This window comes from Myodes glareolus, chromosome 15 (genome assembly GCF_982192425.1).
Source record: "Myodes glareolus chromosome 15, mMyoGla1.1, whole genome shotgun sequence".
Taxonomy (NCBI): Eukaryota; Metazoa; Chordata; class Mammalia; order Rodentia; family Cricetidae; genus Myodes; species Myodes glareolus.
Window position 1 is genome coordinate 18,243,892 of NC_142040.1, and position 24,084 is coordinate 18,267,975.

Consider the following 24,084-nt stretch of genomic DNA (forward strand, 5'->3'; position numbering starts at 1 on the left):
CACAGGAATTAAAAGAGTTAAATTTATGTTTTAAATTTTGGTTACTGTGCCTAAGGGATCTATAGAACAAAAATGCCTCTAACCTGGTAAACCCTACTCATCCAAGGACAGATAAACCTGTAAACCTTACTTGCCAAAGGACACACAACTTCCTGGAATTTGGGGCCTGTTCACAGACAACAAGATACGTGTTTTCACTTTTGTAAACAAGGTTGGTTGCCTGAACTATAGTGTAGGTGGATTTTTCTTTGGACCACCAGATTACAAAAAATGACACGGAGACTTATTATTAGTTATTAAAGCTTGGCCTTAGCTTAAGCTTGTCTCATTAGTTCTTATAACTTAAATGCCTTTTAATCGACATTTTTTTTTTAACATGGCTCAGTTTCCTTTATTCCGCACTGCCCATCCTACTTCCGCAAAGTCTGGCTGGCAATTCCCCCTTTCTTCTTCCCAGAGCTCTCTGTCCCTAGAAGTCCCATATAACCTCTTCCTGCCTAGCCATTCAGCTCTTTCTTAAACCAATCACAGTGACACATTGTCACACAGTATGAAGGAATATCCTGTAACAGCAAAGAATGTGCTTGATTACATGTGGGCAGGAACTACACCAGGGTGTATGCTTGCCCCGACTGTATCAATAGCCTTGTGGATTTTGCCTTTATAAGCACCTGACAAACGTAATTTGCAGCCATTCTCTAGGAATCCTGGCCAGTGTCCATTATCCTGGCCAGTATTTAATAAAGCTCGCTTCAAATTTGGCTAAAAAATTGTGATAGTGTTCTTATTCTTGCCCAGTGGGAATAATTATACTTCCTGGTGCCACATTTTCTCCTTAAAATTGTGCACTGTCTTCAATGTTCCTACTAGGATGGCCCATTAATCCCTACTTAAAATACCCAATTGCTTTTCTAGTCCTAAACCCCAAAGTGTTCCATATTCCTCCAAACAAAAGCATGGTCAGGCCTGTCACATCCATACTCCAGTCTCTGGTACCCACTTCTGTCTTAGTTAGGGTTTATAGTGCTGTGAAGAGACACCATGACCACACAACTCTTGTAAGAAAAATATTTAATTGGGCTGGTTTACAGATCAGAGGCCTAGTCCATTACATCATGGCAGGAAGCATGGTGGATGCAGGCAGACGTGGTGCTGGAGAAGTAGCTGAGTTGTACATGTGGAATGCAGGCAGCGGGAAGAGAGAGACCTCAAAGACCACCCCCAGCGACTCACTTCCTGAACAAGGCTACACGTCCTAATCCTTTCAAATAATACCATTCCCTAGGAGCCCATGGGGACCATTTTCATTCAAACCACCACAGGTGCCATGACTGAGGCAATTTATAAAAGAAAGCATTTAACTGGGGGCTTGCTTACAGTTTAGACGGTTAGTCCATGACCACCATGGGTTAGCATGGCAGCATGCTGGCATGGCGCTGGAGTAGTACCTGAAAAGTCAGATTTGATCTGCAAGTTGTAGGCAGTGAGAATGATACTAGACCTGATGTAAGCTTTTGAAACCTCCAAGCCCAACAAGGCCATTTCCTCTAATCCTTCCTAAATAGTCTACCAACTAGGGAACAAGTATTCAAATGTATGAGCCTGTGGGGGCCATTTAATTTAACATCTGCTTTATGACCACGTACTTCCACAAGAACCTGATCTATTTCTCTGAGATCAGAATCAGACCCTCTTGACTACCTGCTCTCTTAAAGGACCCACCACTTCTCAGTATCACTGGGAATTACATTTCAACAGAGGTTTCAAAGGAGATGAATGTCATTTAAACTGTAGCAGCCACTGTATTGAAATAAAAGGGTCTAAATGTTCTTACTATTCTTATACAGACAAACTGACTTACAGTAGTGCAGTTGGGCAATCTTTTACTTCCCGATGGTGTAAAATGATGATACATAGGCAGCAGAAACCATACTTTGAATTTTGATCTTTTCCTGGGCTAGTGAAATGCAGTGCAATACTGTTTGTGACAGTAGTCAGTGACAGCAAGCTGAGGAGAGCATGACACTAAAGAACCAAACCTTGCACAGAGTGGAGAGTGGAGACTTTGGAGCACTCGGCCCTAAATGTGATGCCTTCATCATGGCTCAAGGGACTACGCAGAAGAGGAGGAGAACTTGTGAGAGCCAGAGCTGGTGGGTACTGTCAAGAGAACAGTATCTTCGGGACACAGCAGGCCTGGTGCATATATGGACTACAGAGACTGTGGCGGCACGCATAGAGCCTGCACAGGTACAAGCCAGATGGGGTTCTAACACTTGGAGGAGTGGACACAGGAGCCCACTCTAACCATGAACTTATCTGTAGTTTATGCTCACTGGCAAAGAGGAAATCAGTTTTCTCCAATGGAGTCTTATAGACATATTAACCACATGTCAGGGGTAGACCAACACATAGGAATAGTTGGCCAACACACACACACACACACACACACACACACCCCAAAACCAAAACCTCAGTGGTATCTTTGTAGATTTTTTTTTTAAATCTCATTTTGCTTTGTTTGGGCATCTCTTTCTTTTCTGTCTTATTAGTCTTTGGATTGTTTATTTCAATTATCATTTTTATAGGTTTTCTTTGTGTTTCTTGGTTTTTTTCCTATTTTATTTATTTATTAAAAATTTCCACCTCCTCCCCGCCTCCCTTTTCCCTCCCCCTCCCCACCACCCCTCTCTCTCTCTAGTCCTAAGAGCAGTCAGAGTTCCCTGCCCCGTGGGAAGTCCAAGGTCCTCCTCCCCTCCATCCAGGTCTATAAAGTGAGCATCCAAACAAACCAGGCTCCCACAAAGTCAGTCCATGTGTTTTGTGCTTTCATATCCAATAACATTTACAAAATGCTAGATATTCAGCACTTTTATACAACTGTCTTCTTAAAGGCAATTTTGCCTAACATCAGGCTAAGCGTTCTGAGCGTATTTAAAGGCAGCTAATACCAGTGCGGTAGGTCAGTGGGCAAAGGAACAGCGGCCAAGCCGAAGACCTGAGCTTCATCTCCAGTGCTCACACGGTGGAAGGAGAGCTCTGTCCCTTCATCTCCACATTTACTCTCTGGCAAGTGCCCTGGCCCATGCTTCTATGCAGACAAAACAAAAGTTAAAAAGAAAAAGTGGTTATGCTAAATTGTGATGTTCAATATGTTACAGATATTAAATACACCTTCAGTTAACGGTATTTTCAACTCATAATGGGTTATGATGGAACCTTGTGTTGATAAACATCAGGAAGCAAATCTACTTTGCAAAGAAATGACAAGGGCTTGCTGGCACTAATAGGATACAAATCAATGCTACGGTAAAAGTTAATCAAAAGTAGAGGTTTTTTAGGGAATGTGGCTGACAAAATCACCCCAGACAGACTATTCCAGAAGGTGGCTTGGGTGTCTGCAGGGCACACTTCATGGAAGAAACGGTATCACTGGTGTTTGTATTATACTACACCACTTGTGTTTTCCACCTGATTTCATCTTCTAGAAAACGAAAATGTAAAATAAAGCAACCTGTGATTTATCCAGACAAGGTTTGTCCTAATGTCTTGCTGTCTATGGACTATACTACGGACTGAATTAATAGCAGCTGATTATGTGGCAGTTGAACATTTAATTAGTATTTGTATACACTCCTCAAAACTTTTGCATTAATGATTTCATGGAGCTCTCACAGCGACACTGGGAAGCAGCCTGTTATTCTCACACTGAAAAGAAGGGAGTTGTAGGTTACAAAACCCTGCATAAAGCCTCCGGGAATGCAGCTGAGCAGCTGTGGGGCTCGCAGGTAGAAGGAAAATGAAAGCGCTATTTTTATCAGAAAATTGCAATGCTTAAATGTTTCCTATAACTATATAAAAAACCTCTAGTTATCTTGTCAAACTTTGCTTGTAAAACATATTATTATAATAAAATGATAATTTATTCTTTATTTTGTATCTACTTTTTTACGCACACACACATACACACACATGCATTTTGGGGGAGTTACAGAGAAATAATTCATTGCTACTAAGTTTGACTGTGAGAGAATAATTTTTTAAAATATTTATTTATTATGTATACAAGATTCTGTCTGTGTGCATGCCTGCAGGACAGAAGGGGGCACCAGACCTCATTACAGATGGTTGTGAGCCACCATTGGTTGCTGGGAATTGAACTCAGGACCTTTGGAAGAGCAGGCAATACTCTTACCCTCTGAGCAAATTCTCTAGCCCGTGAGAGAATAATTTAAGATGGGTTATTTTTACAAAATTAATTTCCAGAGACAAGTAAGTTCTACATTTTAATTTCCATACATCCTCTCCCCCCCCCCTCTGGTTTTTTGAGATAGGGTTTCTCTGTATAGCTTTGGATCCTGTTCTGGAACTCGCTCTGTAGACCAGGCTGGCCTTGAACTCACAGAGATCCACCTGCCTCTGCCTCCTGAGTGCTGGGATTAAAGGCAATTTCCATTCATCTTATGCAAAACTAAACACACAAATGCATTTCTCCACCATTCTCCACAACAGAAAAAGAACTGTGCCCGTAGTAAAATGGCCTGGGTGAGCCCTGATGAGGTCAGCATTACAACGTCACTGGGTTAGATAGACTCATTTTTGCTAGGTATAGTGATCTGAATCTGCGATGTGTTCCTTCCACACAACCACTATTCCAAACAGTTTTGTAGACTTCTTCCCAAGGAAAGAAATCTGCATCAAATCTTGATGACATGAGGTACTGCAGTCCCAGTTCCATAAGCACTGAGGCTTGCTGTAGTCTCTAGGATCAGCGGAAGACTGGGGAATAAAAACAACGTAAAAGCAGAGAATTAAGGAGGGCAGTAAAGTCTATTTCCAGAATATTGATCATAAAATAAAACCACCCACTCCTGCAGTTGTGCGGTGCCCTTTGTAGCAAGGTAAGGTGTAGCTACCAAAGTTTCTTCCTTTCTCTCCTGGCGATTCGCAGGGCCCTGTGACCTCCGGCTTCCTGGAGACTCTGCACTAGCTCTGGCTTGAGGGGATAACCTAGCTAGAACCTGGTTCTCTTTGTTATGGTGATTCCACTTGTATTCAAGGTCTTAGCAGTAGGCCGATAGCCTGCCTCCCCCTAGTTGACCCTGCCCGAGGCGCCGGGAAGGCTTTAATCTTCCCTACTGCTCCTGGTTGGGAGGAGGCCTTGCATTTTTGGTCCTTCTAGCCCACTGGTATAAATACCTGACTTGAGTTTAATAAAGTTGCCATTTACTCTTGTGAATGAGCAAAGGTTTCTTTTGTGTGTGTCTCTTTTTCAACCCTCAGGACAATCGTCCCTTCTCATGGGCCCGAGTTCAGGAAGCGCGCAGCCTGGGTCGGGCGTGGGTATCCATTGGAAAGTGCTGACTCTTACAGTAAGGCACCTCTAAAATAACTGGAACACTAAAGAACTAGCCAGGGCCCAATCCAGTAAAGATGATGCAAACTGACCCTAGACACGAGGTGTGGCTAAGGGTAAGAGAGACACTAACATCTTTCTGACAACTAAGCAGGAACCCAGGCTTTGCTCTTTACCTTGCTTGTCAACAGATCACTCGTCCTGCGATGTGGCTTTAGCATAGCTCAGAGGTAGATTCAGACCAACAACTGGCCCCACGATGCTCAGCCATGATGTGATGTAGTTGACATTTCTAGAAAAGAAGTGAGTCATATGTGCTATAAATGCTGACTCCTAGTTTTGGATAGAGAACTAGAGAGTGGCCAAAAGGAAGGGAAATGAGGCCTTCCCCCAAGCCGTGGGCTTGCTTGGCATCCCAGAATCCCTGCGCCAGTCACAAGGTGTAGGTTGGACTTGTGATCCTGAGTATAGGAAAATCTCTCACCAAGGTAGCAGAAGGCAAGACAGAGCTGGGGCCTCTGATTCCTCATGATGGCCCAACACTTTCATTTGAATGTAAGCAGTTGTTGAGCTGCCTGAATGCGGTAGCTAAAACAGTGGCGCTGAGCTAAAAATGCTGTATTCCGGTCCCAGGCCTACCCCGAACTAGCTGTGCGACTCCAGCAGACTCACCAGCGCCTCTGCGCTTTAGCTCTCCTGTCTGAGAACTGAGGAAAGCAGTGGTATTCAGTTCCTGGGGTGTCAGAAAAGCCCAATGTGTTCATAGAGCTAAAAATCAGGACACTTAGCACACGGCCAAAATCAATGTGTTCACCATTACTGTTAGAAAGAATATTTCTTATTTTAGCCTGGCTTTTAGAGTCGCGTGAAAAGATTTATACTTTTAAAGTCAGAGTAGAGTACAATGTGTCTTGAAGGTGTTTCTTACCTATTGATTTTCTGCGGATTTTTCAGCACAGCGGTCATGAATTCATTTGTCTTGCAGGGATGTAGAACAAAAAATGGTTGCCCAAGTATTGGATGCTCCTGCAACAATTCAAGCTGCCATTGAACTACTTCAAAAAGTTAAACAATCTGCTTTACTTTTTAATTGTTTCGAATCTGTACACCATTTCTCTCTCTCTCCCTCACCCTCTGTGCACACACACATACACACATAATACACATGCACGTATGCCTGTTTGCACACAAGCACATGTGTACATGCACACATGTGGCCATGTGGCAATCTGAGGAAAACTTGCAGGAGTTGTTCCTCTCCTTTTGCCATTGGGGTCCTGGGCTTGACCTCCCATCATCAAGCTTGGTTACAAGTGCTTTTATCCACTGTGGTGGTTTGATTGAGAATGGACCCCTTAGGGTCATATATTTGAATGACTGTCCATCACGGAGTGGCACTATTCGAGAAAGATTAGAAGGGTTGGATTAGGAGGTATGGCCTTGTGGAGCAAGTGTGTTACAAGAAGTGGGCTTTGAGGTTTCAAATCCTGCCAGACACAAGTACTCTCTTGGCCTGAGGATCGTGATGGGCTTCACTTATTGCATGCATGACACCATGCTCACCACCATGATGATAATGGACTAAATCTCTGAGACTGAAAGCAAGTCCCCAGTTAAATGCTTTCTTTTGTAAGAGTTTCTGTGGTCATGGTGTTTCTTCACAGTGACTAATACATCTACTAAGCTATATCATCAGCTCTGCTCTTTTAAGATAAACATTGATCTTACATTCCAAGTCACTGATTAACATTCAGGTTGACTTTCTACTCTGAAACACAATTATAGTCCAAAAATGTCAAAGGCCATGAAAAGGAGCTATTCACTGATTTACTGTCAAACACAGTGGGGCACACATTCCATTTACACGCTATAAATTAGATGAATTTCTTTGGTTCTGTCTTGGTTAGCCATGTTTCTCTTTGGCTTATAATTATTCTTTAATTTTTCTTCAGTGGTATACAGAAATACCAGTAACTTGACAATAAGAATGAAGTATTTCTCTTACCTCTTTGTTAGTAAAGGAACCAAAGCCATTTACATAAGTATGTACACACACACATACACACACACACACACACACACACACACACACACTAGTTTTCCTGAAGGACTTCTTACTAACTCATGCAGAATTGTTTCATTAGACAGTTGAGGGTTTGCCTCATAGAGGAGTATAGCCTACATTTTATAAGACCTCAGAAGAACAACCCAGGAGACTCATAGACACAGTTCAGTTCAGAGAACTGTTTTGAAAGGGAAACAATGGGAGAAGAAGGGTTAAATTGGGATGGGCATCGGCGAGCAGGGTAAAGGAGGAACATGAGGAGGGATAAAAGTAATACTAATTACCTTTTGTAAAAACCATATGGAGACCTACTACTGCAGAAACTTTGTAATATTACATAATTATACACATATAAAAAGAGGTTTAATTGTGCTACCCTACAATGGGAGGACAATACCCCAAACAGACATCCTATGCTAGCAAATACATACCCCAGTACCAGAAATGAGTTACCTATTTTTGAGATGCTGTGCAGTGGGTGACACTGACTGCCAAGCATTACAGAATGTTGCCAGTACCCCTGGCTATAACTTGATGGTAAAACCTCATTGCTGAAGACCTCAGCTTGAGGTCACAGAACATGGGGACATCAAACTGGTACTCACCTAGAGGGCAGTGTTCATGGTGCTAAAAGGTGCTATGCATGCTGTCAGAAGAGAAATGTAAGCCTCAATCTCACCTAGATATGAATCCTGCAAACTACAACTACTGTCCTGAAAAGACAAGCCCGCTGGTGCCACAGTGGCACGTGCGTTATGGGATCAACCACTACTTCTGGTTGGCTCAGACCTACTCTATGAGAAGAAATCCATACCTTGGATTATTAAAGGGGCCAAAAATCTGTAGCTAGATATATCCCAGGAGAAAACTCAACACTATTATTCTGCTAAATACACATAGTTTTTAAAATGATTCTCATGACTTATTATAATACTGAATAGATCAGAAGAACATTTTTAACTCTCAACAGAAAAGCTTCTCCTTTCAGTAGATGGCAATTAACACAGACACTCCCAACCAATCAACATTCAGAGAACAAAATACCGTGGAGTGCTCAGCCAGAAATCAGACATCCATATCACACCTACCCCTCAGGACTCAGGGGTCTTTGTTCGGAGAAGGAGCAGAGGAGTGTAAGAGTCAGAGGTTGTGGGTAACGCCAGGGTAGCAGTGTTTTCCAGTCCCTGGAGGGCAGATGCACATGAACTCACAGGGTTGTGAGAGAGGCACACAGCCAGCACAAGCTCCAGCAGAGAGGGGAAAAGTACATACGTAATATCATGATAAGCTCAGGAGTCACTGCACGTGATAGCTATTGGAGGGAGCAGAGTCACTTAAACATGTGACCCTGATGGGCTGACCACACACTAGGAAAGGCGTCTGTCCCAAGACTAGCCGGGCAACACAGACTGGACTTGATGGGGAGGAAAGAAAAAGAAATAATCTCGAAGTTGGATGAGAAGGGCTGGGGGTGGTGCTAAGGGGGAGGAAATGGGGGTGAAGACGATAAAAATACATTTGTGAAATTCTTCTTGTTGTTTTTGAGACAGGGTTTCTCTGTATAGACGAGGCTGGCCTTTAACTCAGAGATCCACCTGCATCTGCCTCTCAAGTGCTGGAACTAAAGGCATGTGCCATCACTCCTAGCTCATTTATAAAATTACTAAAGAATTAATAAAAATATTGCAAAAAGGGAAAGAAATAACCATGGGGGGCAAATCTTCAACTGTGGCAAAATAAGCCAGCAACTCCTCTCCTCCCAAAGTAAGTACAAACCTGAGGAAACAGGTCACGGGGACTAGAAACCAAAAACTGAAGGCAAATAAACATTTTGGGAAGTATAATTTATGATTAAACTCAATGATTTCAAATCAGAAACAGAAGAAAGCTTGCTTAAAAACATTTCCTTTCCCCTGCACAAGCCCTTGCCTCCCCTCTCTGGTCCTAAGAGGTAGCAGCTGTGTTGCCAGCGGCTCAGATTTGATCTCTGTCTACTGTCCAGAAGCACTGTCGAGACAAATCACAAAGCAGACCTAAAGAAGGGATGCCACAGCTCTGAGGCTGCACTTCCAGTAGGGGCGAGCAGCTGGCAAGGCACACATTTTAAGGGAGGGATCCTGGACAGGAGGCAGCTGCAGGAGGGAAGGAAGGCTCGCAGGCATCTCTGCTGATGGACGACACAATGCAGGAGAGACACAGGGCTGCCAAGAAATGAAAGCCATGACGGCTTGAACAGTGTCTGGAGTCTGAGTGGGCTTCACCCGCACCCTAGCCAGTGGCAAAAGAGGGAAGCTCCATGGGCTTGATGCTTTTGAAGACAATCTCTATCAACCCGTAAACTCTTCAGACACAGCTGGGCCACTCTGGGGAAGACAGGCTAAAAATTTTAAATGAGAATAAAAAGCCAGACACAGTGACAGACCCATGTGTATAACTTTACCTTTTTCAGAGACTGAGGAAGGAGGATCATGAGGCCCACCAGTCTGAGCACGGTGAGACCCTGTCTCAAAACAAACCAAAACCAAACGAGCAACAACAAAAACAACAGATATCTCAGACGGAGGCAACACTTACAGGGGAGGCACATTCTGAAGATGAAGCACAGAGAAGTCACTAAAACAAACGGGGACAAGAGCAACAAGAGCAAAAAGACAGCCCTCAGAGGAAGCTACTAGAGTCCTAGGTTGCTGTAATATTCTATCCAAAGTGTTGAGTTTTCAAAGAAATTTATGGCAATACATAAAGGAAACACATAGGGCAATGTATTTAAAAATAAAAATGGACTCTGGGTGGGCCAAAATGTTGGCTTTATCAAGAATTCATATTATATCAATATGTTTAAAGATTTAAAATATGTTTACAAACCCCAGGTAGAAGTCAGTGAAATGTCAGGCAGAGATGTTCTATGCAAATTCACCACCAGATGTGAGATGAGAGGAGAAAGAATCAGTGGATTTGAAGATATGTTAAAAGAAATATTCACTCTGAAACAGAAGAGGAGGAAGGAAAGTACGGAGAAAAGGAGCCTTATGCATTTGGAGGGCAGCCGCGGCTGCAGCAGCATGCATGTAATAGGAATCTCAGGAGTGGAGACAGGAGCAGACAGAACAGCCTGAAAATTCACAAACTTAGATGACCGATATAACAGAAGACATATACTGCGAAACGGCTGAGAGTCCAAAACAAGGAGAAAATCCTCACATAAAGAGGAATGATCAAACCCAGGTAGTCTGTCTGTAGGCCTTCTCCTGTCTCTCTGTTCCCCAAGACTGAATCCCTCTGTCTCTCCTCTAGCGATGTAACAGAACACCAGCTACAGCCTCCCATCCTGCTGCCCACATCTCCCGTGGATCCCATAGAGCACTTCCTTCTAACTGTCCTCTCCCCACTTGCTGCTGCATCCCAGCCCCCATCCCAGCAGATACACCCTGCTAACCCACGGTTACCTCTGTAAGAAAACCTCTCCGTTCTTCCAGATCCAATCCCCCAGTCGCATCCCCAGCTCTGTAGTAGGAAACCTGCTGGGGTCTTCCCTCTCTGACCTCATCCCTAACAGATCACACAGACCTCTTCCAACCTTCCTTCCTCCAGTTCATCCCAGTCTCCCAGCCTCCTACAGCAGCAGGCCTTCCCTGTGAGCACAGCAGCTGAGCAGGTCAGGAAAACAGAACATCACAGTCTTCACAGTCTCCAAAACCCAGAGAGGAAACAGAAACCAGGAGTGAAACATCCACTCAACAAAGACAAATCCAGAAACCAGCACCTAGACACAGAGTCATCTGAACTCGGATGCTTAGATGCCAGTATAAAAACACAATCAACAAGCCAGGGCAATATGTCATCATTATAGCCCAGTTATTCTACCTCAGCAGGCTCTGAGTATTCCAACAAAGCTGAAGTAAAGAAAAAAAAAACCTTAAAATTAACTATATAAGGATGGTAGAGAAGTCCTTAAAAAGGAAATGAATAAAACTCTTAAAAAATACAAGAAAACACAATCCAACACTTGAAGGAAATGACTGAAACTGTTCAAGATCTGAAAATGGATATAGAAGCAATAAAGAAAACAGAAGCTGGAGAAAGGAAAGGGCTAGACGGATGAACAGGAACTACAGAGACAAGTTTCACGGAAAGAATACAGGAGCTGTAAGAGAAAAGAAGATACAACAGAATAAAGGGATACATCAGTCAAAGAAAACATTAATACAAAAAACCCCTTAAACAAACAAACAACAACACAAAACCCCAACTCCTGACACAAAGTCTCGAGAAAACCTGGGACACCATGAAAAGACCAAACCTAAGAATAATAGGAATAGAGGAAGAAGGCCAGCTTAAAGTCCCGGAAAATTTCTTCAATAAAATCATTGAAGAAAAATTTCCTAACCTGAAGAAGGAGATGCCTATAAAGGTACAAGAAGCACACAGAAACACCAGACAGATTGGACTGGAAAATAAAGTAGGGCCAAGGGCACTGGATCCTCTGGAACTGGAGTTAAGAGGACTCTGAGCCACTATGTGAATGTTGGGAATCAAACCTAGGTCCTCTGGAAGAGCAGCCAGTGCTCTTAACCACGGAGCCATCTCTCCAAACCCACTCATGGAGGTGGCAATGCTGCAGAAGTCACAAAATTCAGTTTGTACAGTGATCTCAGCCAAATATTTTCAGTCAATCATGTCTTCTAATAATGCTAGCCATGGGCAGCAGGAGACTTGGGTAGGAGCTGCAGCAGCCACCTGCAGAGCAAAGGACATTCTTTATATTTATAGACATTAAAGGGAAGAGGCCTCTGAGCTTGGGGGATGGGCATCTCTGTGTTTGGAGGGTGGGGGGGGGTCTCCGAGTTGAAGGGTAGGTCTCTGAGATTAGCAGATTACTGGTGATGTTTGGGTATAAGGCTGCAATATAGGAAGTTAATCCTATACTCTCACTCTGTCTTAGGGTTGCCACATGCTAGGAGATTAGCAGTTTTGTGACAGTACTAGACAGGCTATAAGGCATGCAGATCCCCTCTAAGGGCAGCCTCTGTGATCTCACGTTAGTCTTTTTTGCTTATATAAAATAACAAGAAAGACACTGACGTCATGGAACAGCATTTAGAAGGAGGTGGTCTCCAAGGGGGTTAGGGATGCTGACTTTATTCTGGCTACCTTCAGCTGAAACTGGGATTCAGTTGGGTTAAGGTGAAGCCCCCTCTCTCTTCATCCCATGCAGTGGGCCAACTGGTGACACCTGAGTCAGAGGCTGATAGTCATACACCAAGAGGATGCTATCCATGTGAGTCCGTATGCACCCTGGGTGGTAGCCTGGGTGAGCTGACAGCTGGACTAGAAAGGAGTGGTTGTTTCTTGATCAGGACTTTGAAGTCCCCGGAAGTCTCGGGGGTAGGTGAAATAAACTGGGCTGTAAATCGCCTCTGAGAGCTGCACCCTCTCTAGGATGGGAGAAGAGCTCAGACACATCTGGTTTGGTGTGGGCTGTGCTATCCTGGAGTTCCCATCAATCACAGTGTTTGGCATCTTTTTTTTAAAAGTTGTTTTGGGAAGTCATCTTATTTACTATTTTTATTCTCTGTGTGTATGTATTTTTGCCTGCATGTATGTATGTATGTGCACTGTGTGTATGCCCAGTGCCTGGGGGTGGGGGAACAGAGGAGGACATCAGATCTCTTGGAACTGGAGCCTAGGACAGCTGTAAGCCATTATTGGATGTTAGGAACCTACCCTGCTCCTCTCCAAGAACAAGTGCTCTCAATTGCCGAGCCACAGCTTCAGCCCCAGCCCTGGGCGTTTTACATGAAGAAGGTTTTTTCTTTTTTTTCCCAGGTTGGGTACAGGGATGTGATGAGATGGGCTTCAGGTGGTCAGGTCCTTTAACAATGCTGGCCACTCTCAAAGAGGGAAGCTGGAGGGGAGACCTAATGTCAACCCCTCAGCGTTTGAGTCATATCCAGGCAGCCATATAAAGCCTAGAAATTTGTGTTCAGGCCAAGTAGGTGTCTTAGTTAGAGTTGTCATTGCCGCGATGAAACACCATGACCAAAGCAACTTGGGGGAGAAAAGGGTTTATTCAGGTAACTTAACACTTCCAGGTAACAGTACTTCACGGAGGGAAGTCGGGATAGAAACTCAAACAGGGCAAGAAGCTGGAGGCAGGAACTAAAGTAGGCCACAGAGGGGTGCTGTTTATTGGCTTGCTCGGTGCTTTCTTATAGAACCCAGTACCATCAGCCCAGGGATGGCATCACCTACGATGAGCTAATTAAGAAAATGTCCTATCAATTAGTGATATCAATCACTAATTAAGAAAATGTCCTACAGGCTGACCTTACAGAGGCATTTTCTTCATTGAGGTTCCCTCCTCTCAGATGGCTTTAGCTGTGTCGAGCTGACATAAAACTAACCAGCACAGCAGCGGGGAGGGTTTCAAATGCTCTGATGTATGTGACCAGTGAAGACAATTAGTCAGGACAATATTCTTCAAAAGCTACTTCTCTGCAATGGCCCTTTCTTTTAAAACCGATCCCATCAGGAGATAATATCTGCACTTTCCACTTTATCTGTAGATAGCCAGATCCAGAGACAAAAGCACTCCTCAGCTCACTCAGGAATTAAGTGTTGGAATCAGAGAAAAAAATCTGAACTCCTATGCCTGATTTGTTTAATACACCTTTTTGGTGTTGTTTTTCTTTTTAGGAAATGAAAGAAAATCAAACCAGGCAGGATCTTTCAGTGACATTCATTTTAGATCAGTCCGAGAGGTACACTCATGTGTAAGTGCCACCATCTGCTCTTAGCACCAATGCACTAAGGGGATGCCCATGGAGAAGCCGGTGAGGAAGTCCACAGCAATGGTGTGTAGGCTAACAACTCAATAAGGACATCCCTGGAACACAGTCCTGCTAAATGCTCTTCTGTGCAAATAGAAATGATGGGTCAGATTTCTATCTCTGTAACTGCAGAGGAGGTATACAGGCACATTCCCTATGGAATTTAATTTTGCAGTGGTTAGATGTCTCATAAAGTATGTCTGACATGAATCCTGGGAATTGCTTTTAGAACCATTAGCTGTGACTATCAGAAGGAAATGGTAATACTGCACCTCCATCTCACATATAATAAACATGACGAGTCATCTGCTTCATTTCTTTACTCAGCTCTCTGGGAGAGCACAAATATGATTTCGCACAGTGAGCTTTCATCTGGTTGCATACTCCAGACTGATCACAGCTTCTACTCTGGCATATTCCTTAGAAATGGAGAAAGTTAGGTGGCGCTCTGTGAGTTCAAGGTTAGCCTCGTCTACGTAGCAAGTTCCAGGACAACCAGAGCAACATAGCAAGACCCTGTCTCACCAAAAAAACCAAAACAAACAAAAAAATGGAGCAAGGTGTCCTCCTTATACACACCCTGTGTGGGAGAAGGATGAGCGAGCAGCAGTAGGGTTCCTGTGACCTCAGCCACAACACCTCTCTGAGGAGGGCTTGGCTCTTGCCACACTGAGCCCTGTGCTTAGCGTCATCCATGTAAGAGGGCAGCGGCCCTTGCCACCGCCAGTCTTGCTGCCCATCACACTGCAGCTCCTCTCGCGCCCAACCAGACTTGATATCTACGACAGTCCCTTCCTCTCTCAACTCTCTAGTTGACCCCTTCAGACATCTACTTATTGACTTTAAGATCATGTACATTCATAAACTTCTATGAGTAGTATAGAGTTTAGAAAATATAGAGAACCAAGAGGGAAACTGGATTTAATCAGCTGTGAACTTCCTCTCAGACTCTTTTACACACATATGCTCACAGTTCTTGTTGCTTTTTCTTTAATGAGCATGTGCTACTAAGCATCTGCCCTGTGCCAGCCCCTGCCATATAGGGCTTTTCGGAATTCTCTTTAAGTATTGTTATACTATTTTTTATGCTTATAATTATTTTATATCTAATATAAGCATAAAAATTAATATTTATTTTATTTTTAATTATGTCTATGTGTATGTGCCCATGAGTGCAAGTGTCTGCAGAGGACAGAAGAGGGCACTGAATCCATGGTGCTGAAGTTGCTGACATAGGAGCTGGGACTAGAACTCAGGTTCTCTGCAAGAGTCATATGTATTCTTAATCACTGAGCCATCGCTCCAGTCCAAGGCGGGGGCGGGGAACTTTTCACATTGTTCTTTCTCTTTTATTTAGGTTGAACTTTACAGGTATCTTTAATTTTAAAGTTAAAGTTATCCCCAAAATACTCAGTTAACTAATTTTTTAAAAATAAAATCTATACTTGTTCAGTGTCTTTCTCTTTTCCCAAGCAATGGAAATACTGGAGGACGGCAAGCTCTCTCTGTCCTGGCTTATGCGCTCTTTCCCTGTATTTCAGTTACATCTGCTGCTGCTCAATGCTAGAGAGACTATTAGTATTTTATAACTCCATGTTCCCTGAGAGTTCTTCAAATTTTACCTTTAACTTTTTGGTGAATCTTAGCATTCATTTGGGACTTTTTTTTTTTTTTTGAGACACTACCTCACATAGCCCAGGGTGGCCTCAAACTCGCTACGTATTGGAGATTGAGCTTGCCCTGACCCCCTGCCTCTACCCGAGATTATTTTACCCCTGAAATACATCTTTCAGGAGCATGTTTTAGTGAGGATTTACAGGTGATAAACAGTCCCATCCTAGGATGTTCTGTCGGGCCATCATTTCTGAAAAATAAGCTGTAGGTAAAGCAATTCTAGATTACAGATGTATCTATCAGGACGTGAGCTGTAGCACCTCGCCTTCTTCCAGGTTTTATAAGTAGGAGTTAACTGTGCCCCTCTTCAGGTCTTCCTCCTGTGAAGTACCTGGGTGTGGGTTTCTTCATTTCTACTGCTGGGGGTTCACTGACCTCCAGAACACAAACACGAAGGTCCTTCCAGCTCCTGAGGAGTTCCTGGAGTCACCTCTGTGAGTGCGGTCTCTCCTTTGTTCTGAAAATTCCATACATATGTCAATTCTCTTCTATCCTCTATAGCTCTTAACTTGTTAGTATATTCACCAGCTCCTCTCATTTTTACTATGACATATGCAATTCCTCAGATTCTTCTCCTAGTATATTAATAGACCCTTTAACTATATTTACCTACTTTTAATCTAGACTTTCTAATCATACTTTACATTGTAAATGATATATTTAGTTATTCTTCAATTTTGCCTTATTATTTTTATTACTAACTGTTCTGACATGGCCGCTCTAGCTCTGGCTGGCCTAGAACTCACTGTGTAGGTTAGGCTGGTACTGAACTCATAGAGGCATCTGACGCTGCCTTCCAAGTGCTGAGATTAAAGCCATGCACCACCATATCCAGTTTTTTGCTTTGTTTTGTTTTGAAATAGGGTCTCTGGCAATCTAATTATTCAGCCAAGGATGACCTTGAACTCGTGTTCCTCCCACCTTCCATGATGGCATTACAAGTGTGTGCCATCACACTCTTTGAAATTTGCCCAGTTTGATTGTCTTATTTCAAAAGTATGTTAAACTATACTTATATTTTGCAATGAATAATTTCAATATATAGACATGTGGCTTCTAATATTAAAGTCTTAGCTGGTATTCTCATAGATTGTTGTTATGAATTTTGCATTTGTAATTGCTAGTTTGCAGCATGACTATATAGTGGTAATTCTTTGGGGCCTATGATTAAATGTGTAACCCTCTGAAGAGGTTTCCACGTGCTTCTGAGTGATGCTTAGGAGGACTCTAATTCCATGCTAGCATGGAGACCCATCTTTAGAAATTTTCTGAAGATTTTTTCCTCTCGTCTTGTTAAACCACCGTAAGGCAGATAGAATGAAAAGGAAGAGGTGTTTTTAACTATAAAGAACATGGTGCATGAGGTCCTATTTGCCACAGGTGCTAAAGAAAGCCTTTGCAGAATTAATACCTGAGCAGACCTATGAGGAGCAAGTCACAGTATTCTTTGTGAACCAATCTTTATTTATGATGACTTAGAAATGTGGACAGTAATCTTAGAAAACTAAACCAAAGCTCTACTTGCAGTTCACCAGGAAAGCAGTTGTGCTCTCCAAACAATTTCCCACCTACAGGCCTCTGCACACACTGCTCTTTCTGCTTGGAACTCTCTCTCCCTTCTCTATTCACGGACACTGATTTTCCTCCTATAGATCACAGCTGAGGCAGGTGCCGTCTACCCATATTCCACTTGCACCCTAGGCTTACTGCCAATTCCACAGTGTTCCACGCAGGCAATTGACTATAGATAAGTATCCCAAGTATTCTGCATTTCTTTAAGGGCACAGGGAGCATTCTGATTATGATGCTCAATTTTAGCATTTAACACTCTGCCTTTTACATACTAGGTACTCAATGCCTAGATGGAGGTAGTCTGCTATGCCAAAGAAAGCTGTTCCTTACATGTGCAGCCTGCTCCACAAAGGGAAATATTTGTGTGGGAGGCATCAGTAGGCCTTACAACACTGGAAAGTACAAGAGAGAGAATGGTTCTTTCTTTGATATAGAACTGTAGACAGCATCTACTAAACATCTGTAGTAAAACTTCAACATCTGTCCTGCCAACTAATTTTCCCAATAAGAGGGTTTGGGGGCACAGGTAGGAATAGCTCATCCCATGTAACTTACATTAAGACATGTAGGTTTTGCAGTATATTCTAAAATCTACTTGCCCCCTTCCCTTTGGAGGCAAGAGTTCACCATGTAGACAAATTTGGTCTTGAACTCACTATGTAGCCGAGGTTGGCCTCAAACTCCTGATTCTTCAGCCTCTGTCTTCTGGGTGCTAGGATTAAAGGTGTCCACTACCAAGTCTGGTTATCTACTTGTTTCTATATAAACAATCATATCTGTTTTCATCACTGGCAAAACTAATGCATCAAGGGGACCACAATGCAACTATCAATAATGAAGATATCGCACTAGAGCTGGCTATGATGCTGGCAACTAAAGATCCAAATCCAGTATACAGGGACTGAAGGAAAGCATAGGCTGCATCTGATGGGGTCAATAGGGCACTGAAGACTTCCCAAAGAAAAGACAGGATTAAGGTAGGAGGAGAGAAGAGTGTGGCCAGAGACCAGAAGCCCCAAAACTCAAAAGCGTAATAAATTCGGAAAAGAAAAAAATGCCTATTTTGTGTGTTTTGTTTGTTAAAGATATTGTTAAATGACTGAGGCAATCCCTTTATGATCAATAAATTTCTTGAAAATAATCAACATTCACACAAGATGAAAACACGAGATACAAAACACAGGAAATTTTATTTTACAGTTGGAAAAACAAAAAACAAAGAAGAACATTGTAGGAGGGAAGAATAGTTACCCAAGTCCACATTTCTGTCCTGTATAGACAGAAAGACAACAAGGTAGCAATGAAGGACAAAAACACAAGAAAGAAATGAAAGTTTCCCAGGAAGTTCAGCTAGTTTCTCATCACTTCTGGAGTGGGCTGGGAGCCACGCGAGCCACACCGTGCTCCTGCTGTGCCTAGACTGCTTGTGGAAAAAAAAAATCCAACGGGATTTAAGACAGTGGTTTTTGAATACCGTAAACCAGTTTCAGAGTCGCGTGTGGCACAAACATTTCCAGGATTTCTAGAATTTTTATTAAAAATTACAGACATCACAGTAGTAATTATCACACACCACCTTGTCTACTAACAAACCTTTCTTTCGTGGCCACAGAGAGAGCCCAGAAAGGAATTCTTCCCCTCCTGCATAAATCTATAAAGGGCTCCATCCCTGGGCTTCTGACAACCCCAACTCCAGCTCACGGATTAAAGAGCACGAGACTCTGAACATATTTACAAAGTCTATGGGTTGTTGCTGTAAGCAACATGATTGATATGTGGGAGTTCTGAGTTCTCAAACTTGTTTAGTTATCAATTTGTTGAATATAATTTTAATCTCTCTGAATTTTGATATGCAAAATGGAAATAGCACCGCTGGTACTTCACAGGGTGGAAAGAAGATAACCACCAAGACTTATAAAGCCTGCTGGGGGAGAGGCACTTATGCAAATGTCTATTAATTACAAAGTCACGGCTGCACAACTGTGCCAGGCAGATGATAAGACCAAGCATGCACTCCAGCCATCAGCATCAAGAACAAACAAGCATTCAACCCAACAGCACTTGTTGCATTTTATGCAGCATATTATATTGCAATATTCCATAACCTAACAGCATAGGAGTTTCCAGATGATCTTCAAAGAATTCTCTGATAGAACATCAACTTATTAGAGACAACAGTTAAAGACAAAAACAAGAAAGCCCGCCAATTACTAATGAAGAACTTGTAAAAAGCTAATCAAAGCTCTCATCCAGAGAAAATGAGAAACTCTGAGGCGCAGAATGGTTTTGTATATTGATGAGATTTTTATATAGTGTCACAGAAAGAAAACTAAAACATTTAGCGGAGGGGAAAAAAGAAGCCCGCACCTATGTCTGGAAGTCTCATTATTTCCATACCAATGTTGTCACTGAAATCTTTTGCTCTGGGGAAACTGCTCATTTGTAAGATGTCTCTAGGGAGGTGTTAGCAGAAGAGGATACTTCGGATTTCAGAGTCTGTCAACACCCCAAATATGGGGGGGGTGCAAGTCAGAGAGTCTTCACTCAACCCCATGCACTTAGTCATAGCATGGAAAAGGAGAAAATGTAGGGCCACCTATTTTTTTCCATGTTAAAGAAAAAAAAATTGGTAGTGGGAAGGATGGGGATTGAGATTTTAAAAAGAAATTAGATAGAAGATGTAAGAGAAAATTGCCAGGGAAAACACTCAATTAAAATAACTAAACAGCAAAATAGTAGGAGTGTGGCCTCAGAAGTGAACAGAGTGTGAGTGTAGACTCAGGAGTAAACAGAGTGTGAGTGCAGCCTCAGGAGTAAACAGAGTGTGAGTGTGGCCTCAGGAGTGAACAGAGTGTGAGTGTAGACTCAGGAGTGAACAGAGTGTGAGTGTGATCTCAGGAGTGAACAGAGTATGAATGGGGCCTTAGAAGAGAACAAAGTGTGAGCAGGGCCCCAGGAGAGAACAGAGTGTGAATGTAGACTCAGGAGGGAACAGAGTGTGAGTGTGGCCTCAGGAGTGAACAGAGTGGAGGTCAGTCTCAGAACTCAGACACAAAAAGCAGAGCTATTTCTCATAGCCAGCAACAGGACTATCAGAAACATCTGTTATGTTAGCATGGCTGTTTGGAGTCCTGACTGCCCTGGGGTTGAGTGTGTAGCCCAGGCTGGACTCAAGTTCCTGTTTCAATCAGATGCTGTGATTTCAGGGTGCTGTCACCACACCAGGCTTATCAGCTACCCTGCCGACCTTGAAGCTTCCTGGAACCCACTGGAAGCCTGAGATCAAGTCAAGGTTGATATTACAGTTGCACAGTTGACTGAGGTCCAGTTTCCGCACCAGGGGCAAAGGCTGCCTTCCCACATGAACAGAGAAAGGAAAAAGATGTTTTCAATGATGCTCTGAGTTCAGAAGGGAAAAATAGGGCACAGGCTAGCTGGATCCAGTAAAGTAAGAGTTTGGCCTTGATGAGGCATGAAGACTAATACATATAATACGTGGAACAATTAATAAAAAAGGAGGCCATGAATTTGGAAGAGAGAAAGGAAAGTATATATGAAAGTTTGGAGGAAATAAAGAGAGAAAAAAAAGGAACGATGCAATTATACTATAATCTCAAAAATAAAAGAAAAAATAGACTGAGCCGACAACCTAGGCCAGAGTAGGCCTAAGGCAGTGAACTCAACAGGAGCAGAACTGTGCCAGCAACCTAGGTCAAAGTGGGCCTGAGACAGCAATCTTCACAGGGGTGGGAGTGGATCCAGACCCAGGACATTTGCAGAGGCAGGACTGAACAAGCAACCTGTGCTGGAGCAGACCTGAGACAGCGAACTCCACAGGAGCAGGTACAGGGAAGAAATTGCTGATCAAGTGGGCCAGAACCAGAGACTGATGTGGGTCTTTGTTGTGGGAGTAACTTCCGCTGCCTCAACCAATAGTCGCTGAAATACGAGCCCACAGTGCAGCGGGGAGCGACTTCCGCTCCGTCAGCCAATAGCTGCTGAAATACCAGCCCACTGGGGCGTGGTATATTTCTCTTTTAAAAAGAGAAGCAGATCCGGATCAGGCTCTCTTGGTTCCGGCTCTTGGTTCCGGTGCTCGGTCTCGGCTGCTGCTCCCGGCTCCTGCTCCAGCGACTAGGCTCCCTTCCCGACGGTTTATGGTGTATGTAAGTTTTACCCCCCAAAATAAATAACCCCTTAAAACATAACTGGTGTGGGATTGATTCGCTAATAATTGGCGCCCAGCGTTTGGTTTAAGAACCGCCCCACCTCCCCCACCCCCAGCTCGGCCTCCCAGGATACACAGGTCCGGACAGTCTCTGCCGGCTTACTTTGCCCTGTTCGGCAACGTGAGTCAAAGAGCTCACAGCGCAAGCTCCCTTTGAAGTTCCAGCAAGCTGCAACCGCTTTAAGCTCAGAAAAAGCTGACTCAGTAATCACACATTTATTAGAAGTTATGGCCATTATGGGTATACCTGCACAAATAAAAACAGATAATGGTCCAGCTTATGTATCTAGGAAAATGAAACGATTTTTTGCTTATTATAATATTAAGCATGTTACAGGTATACCATACAATCCTACAGGTCAAGCCGTTATAGAAAGATCAAATCGTACTATAAAGGATATGCTAAACAAACAGAAAGGGACGAAAGATACCCCCAGAAATAGATTGCATAATGCTTTATTAACCTTGAATTTTCTTAATGCTAATGAGAAAGGAACAACAGCAGCAGAGAGGCATTGGATAATGGAAAAAACTTCTGAACTAAACCAACCTGTTTATTTCAAAGACGTGCTGACCTCTCAATGGAGGCCAGGAGATGTGCTGCGTTGGGGAAGGGGTTTTGCTCTTGTTTCCACAGGAGAAGAAAAATTGTGGATACCATCAAAATTAATAAAGGTTCGATTTGAAGAGGAGAAACCTCTTGGAAAGGAGAAATGACAGCTCATCCACAATGATGATGTTCATGCAGTTGGTAGGAAGGGCATATGGAATGGGGGCAGGGTTCTGTTCTTATCTCCACAGGAAAACACTGGTTTTTGAAGGGTTCAAGGGACCCTGGATATCTGAATACTGACAGATGGAAAATAATGGCACAATAAGGACTATCAAGAAAACTGAATAGGTTCTGTAAGTAAAATATACTAAATCATATTTCTAAATTTATAGAGCTGGTTTTAGAGTTGGACTCTGGCTCAGTCCCTCTCTAATTCCAAGCCTGTTGTTAAAAGAAAAACCCAGAATTTCTGGAGTTTCTGTCTCATGTCAAGAGCCATGATATGGGACAGAAAGAAATATGAGTTTGGAAAACATTTTTACTTTTCTTCATATCTATCATACCTTTCAGTGAATATATCTATCATGTCTTTCATTGAATATATGTATGTCTGTATATGTCTATATGATTAATATACGATTATATATTATTATAATCATATAATATATGATATTAATATATGATTAATATATATGATTAATGTTTAATTTTTCCACAATGAACAATAAGTTTTTCCTGCAGTGACATTTGAAGTTTCCAGGAAGAAGATGGGGCCCCATAACAACAACTCCACCTGGTTGAGATGACATCATGATACTGATAGCGCTACTACAAGACCTGTTTTGGGTACCAGATGCACAAGACGATGCCAACGTGGTTAGCTGAAATGATGCACATCTTGTACAACATTCTGGTCAGACCTCCACAAAATACTCAGAGACTATTTGCAATTTTAAAAGACATTGATCTTGAAATTTAACCATCATTTTACTTTCACAGGATCCCCCAGAAAGAACGTCGCCCCCATGACAGCTGGAAGTAATTCTAGAGAACGACGTCCCCTCTCCCAGTAAAGTTTGTCCTTGGGTTTAGGGACATCATTTAGGGGTTGGTTATAATTAGTATAGGGTTGAGGGTTGGGGGAGGAATTTTATAAGTGCAGGAATCTAAAAAAAAAAAAAAAAGGGATAATTGGATTATGGGATAATAGCTTTGTACTTGTGAGTTATTGTTTTTGACAAATGTATTGGTATTGATTCTTATATATTGATACAAAGTTAAATTATGTTGACTATTTTATGCATACATGCTTCTACCTCTGTTTAAAACATTTTTATGTATTGACATATATATATATTGTATTGATATATGTATATTTTACCATATTGCATTGTACACTTCTACCTTAGATTAAGATACTTATATATTGTTTATGTATTGATATATATATTTACCATATTGCAATGTATACTTGCACATTGTTTATATTTGGAGGTCATATTGTCCCCATTTATTGCACAGTTGTTTACTATTTCAGTCTTTAAGTTAGATAGATATTGAGAATAATATAGATCAATAGTCATCTAAGTTTGTCATTTATAATTAGACTAATCAGGTTCTTTAGATACATAGACATTATATTCAGTATAGATAGATAATCTTCAACCTCTTCAAAGAGCTGTAGAAAATGGCCTTTAATCTAACTCAGAGTTCTGTGGTAGGGAGACACAATCGCTCCTGGCAACACTGATCTATTCCCGAGAGAATGTTGAGCACCAAAGACACTCCACCTGGAGCCTTTCTTCT

General features: G+C 42.5%; 1 protein-coding gene across 2 annotated transcripts in view; it reads right to left on the reverse strand.

Moving 5' to 3' along the window:
- Positions 1-4,017: 4,017 nt before the first annotated feature.
- Atg10 (autophagy related 10) overlaps positions 4,018-24,084 on the reverse strand; it is a 277,766-nt gene continuing 257,699 nt past the window's right edge. For both annotated transcript variants that reach the window (XM_085676874.2, XM_085676875.2), the window contains 3 exons: positions 6,285-6,382; positions 5,533-5,648; positions 4,018-4,779 (listed from right to left, as the gene is read on the reverse strand). In XM_085676874.2, the coding sequence (XP_085533000.2) occupies positions 5,549-5,648; positions 6,285-6,382 (198 nt within the window). In that variant the 3' untranslated portion in view covers positions 4,018-4,779; positions 5,533-5,548. The remainder of the gene's footprint in view (positions 4,780-5,532; positions 5,649-6,284; positions 6,383-24,084) is intronic.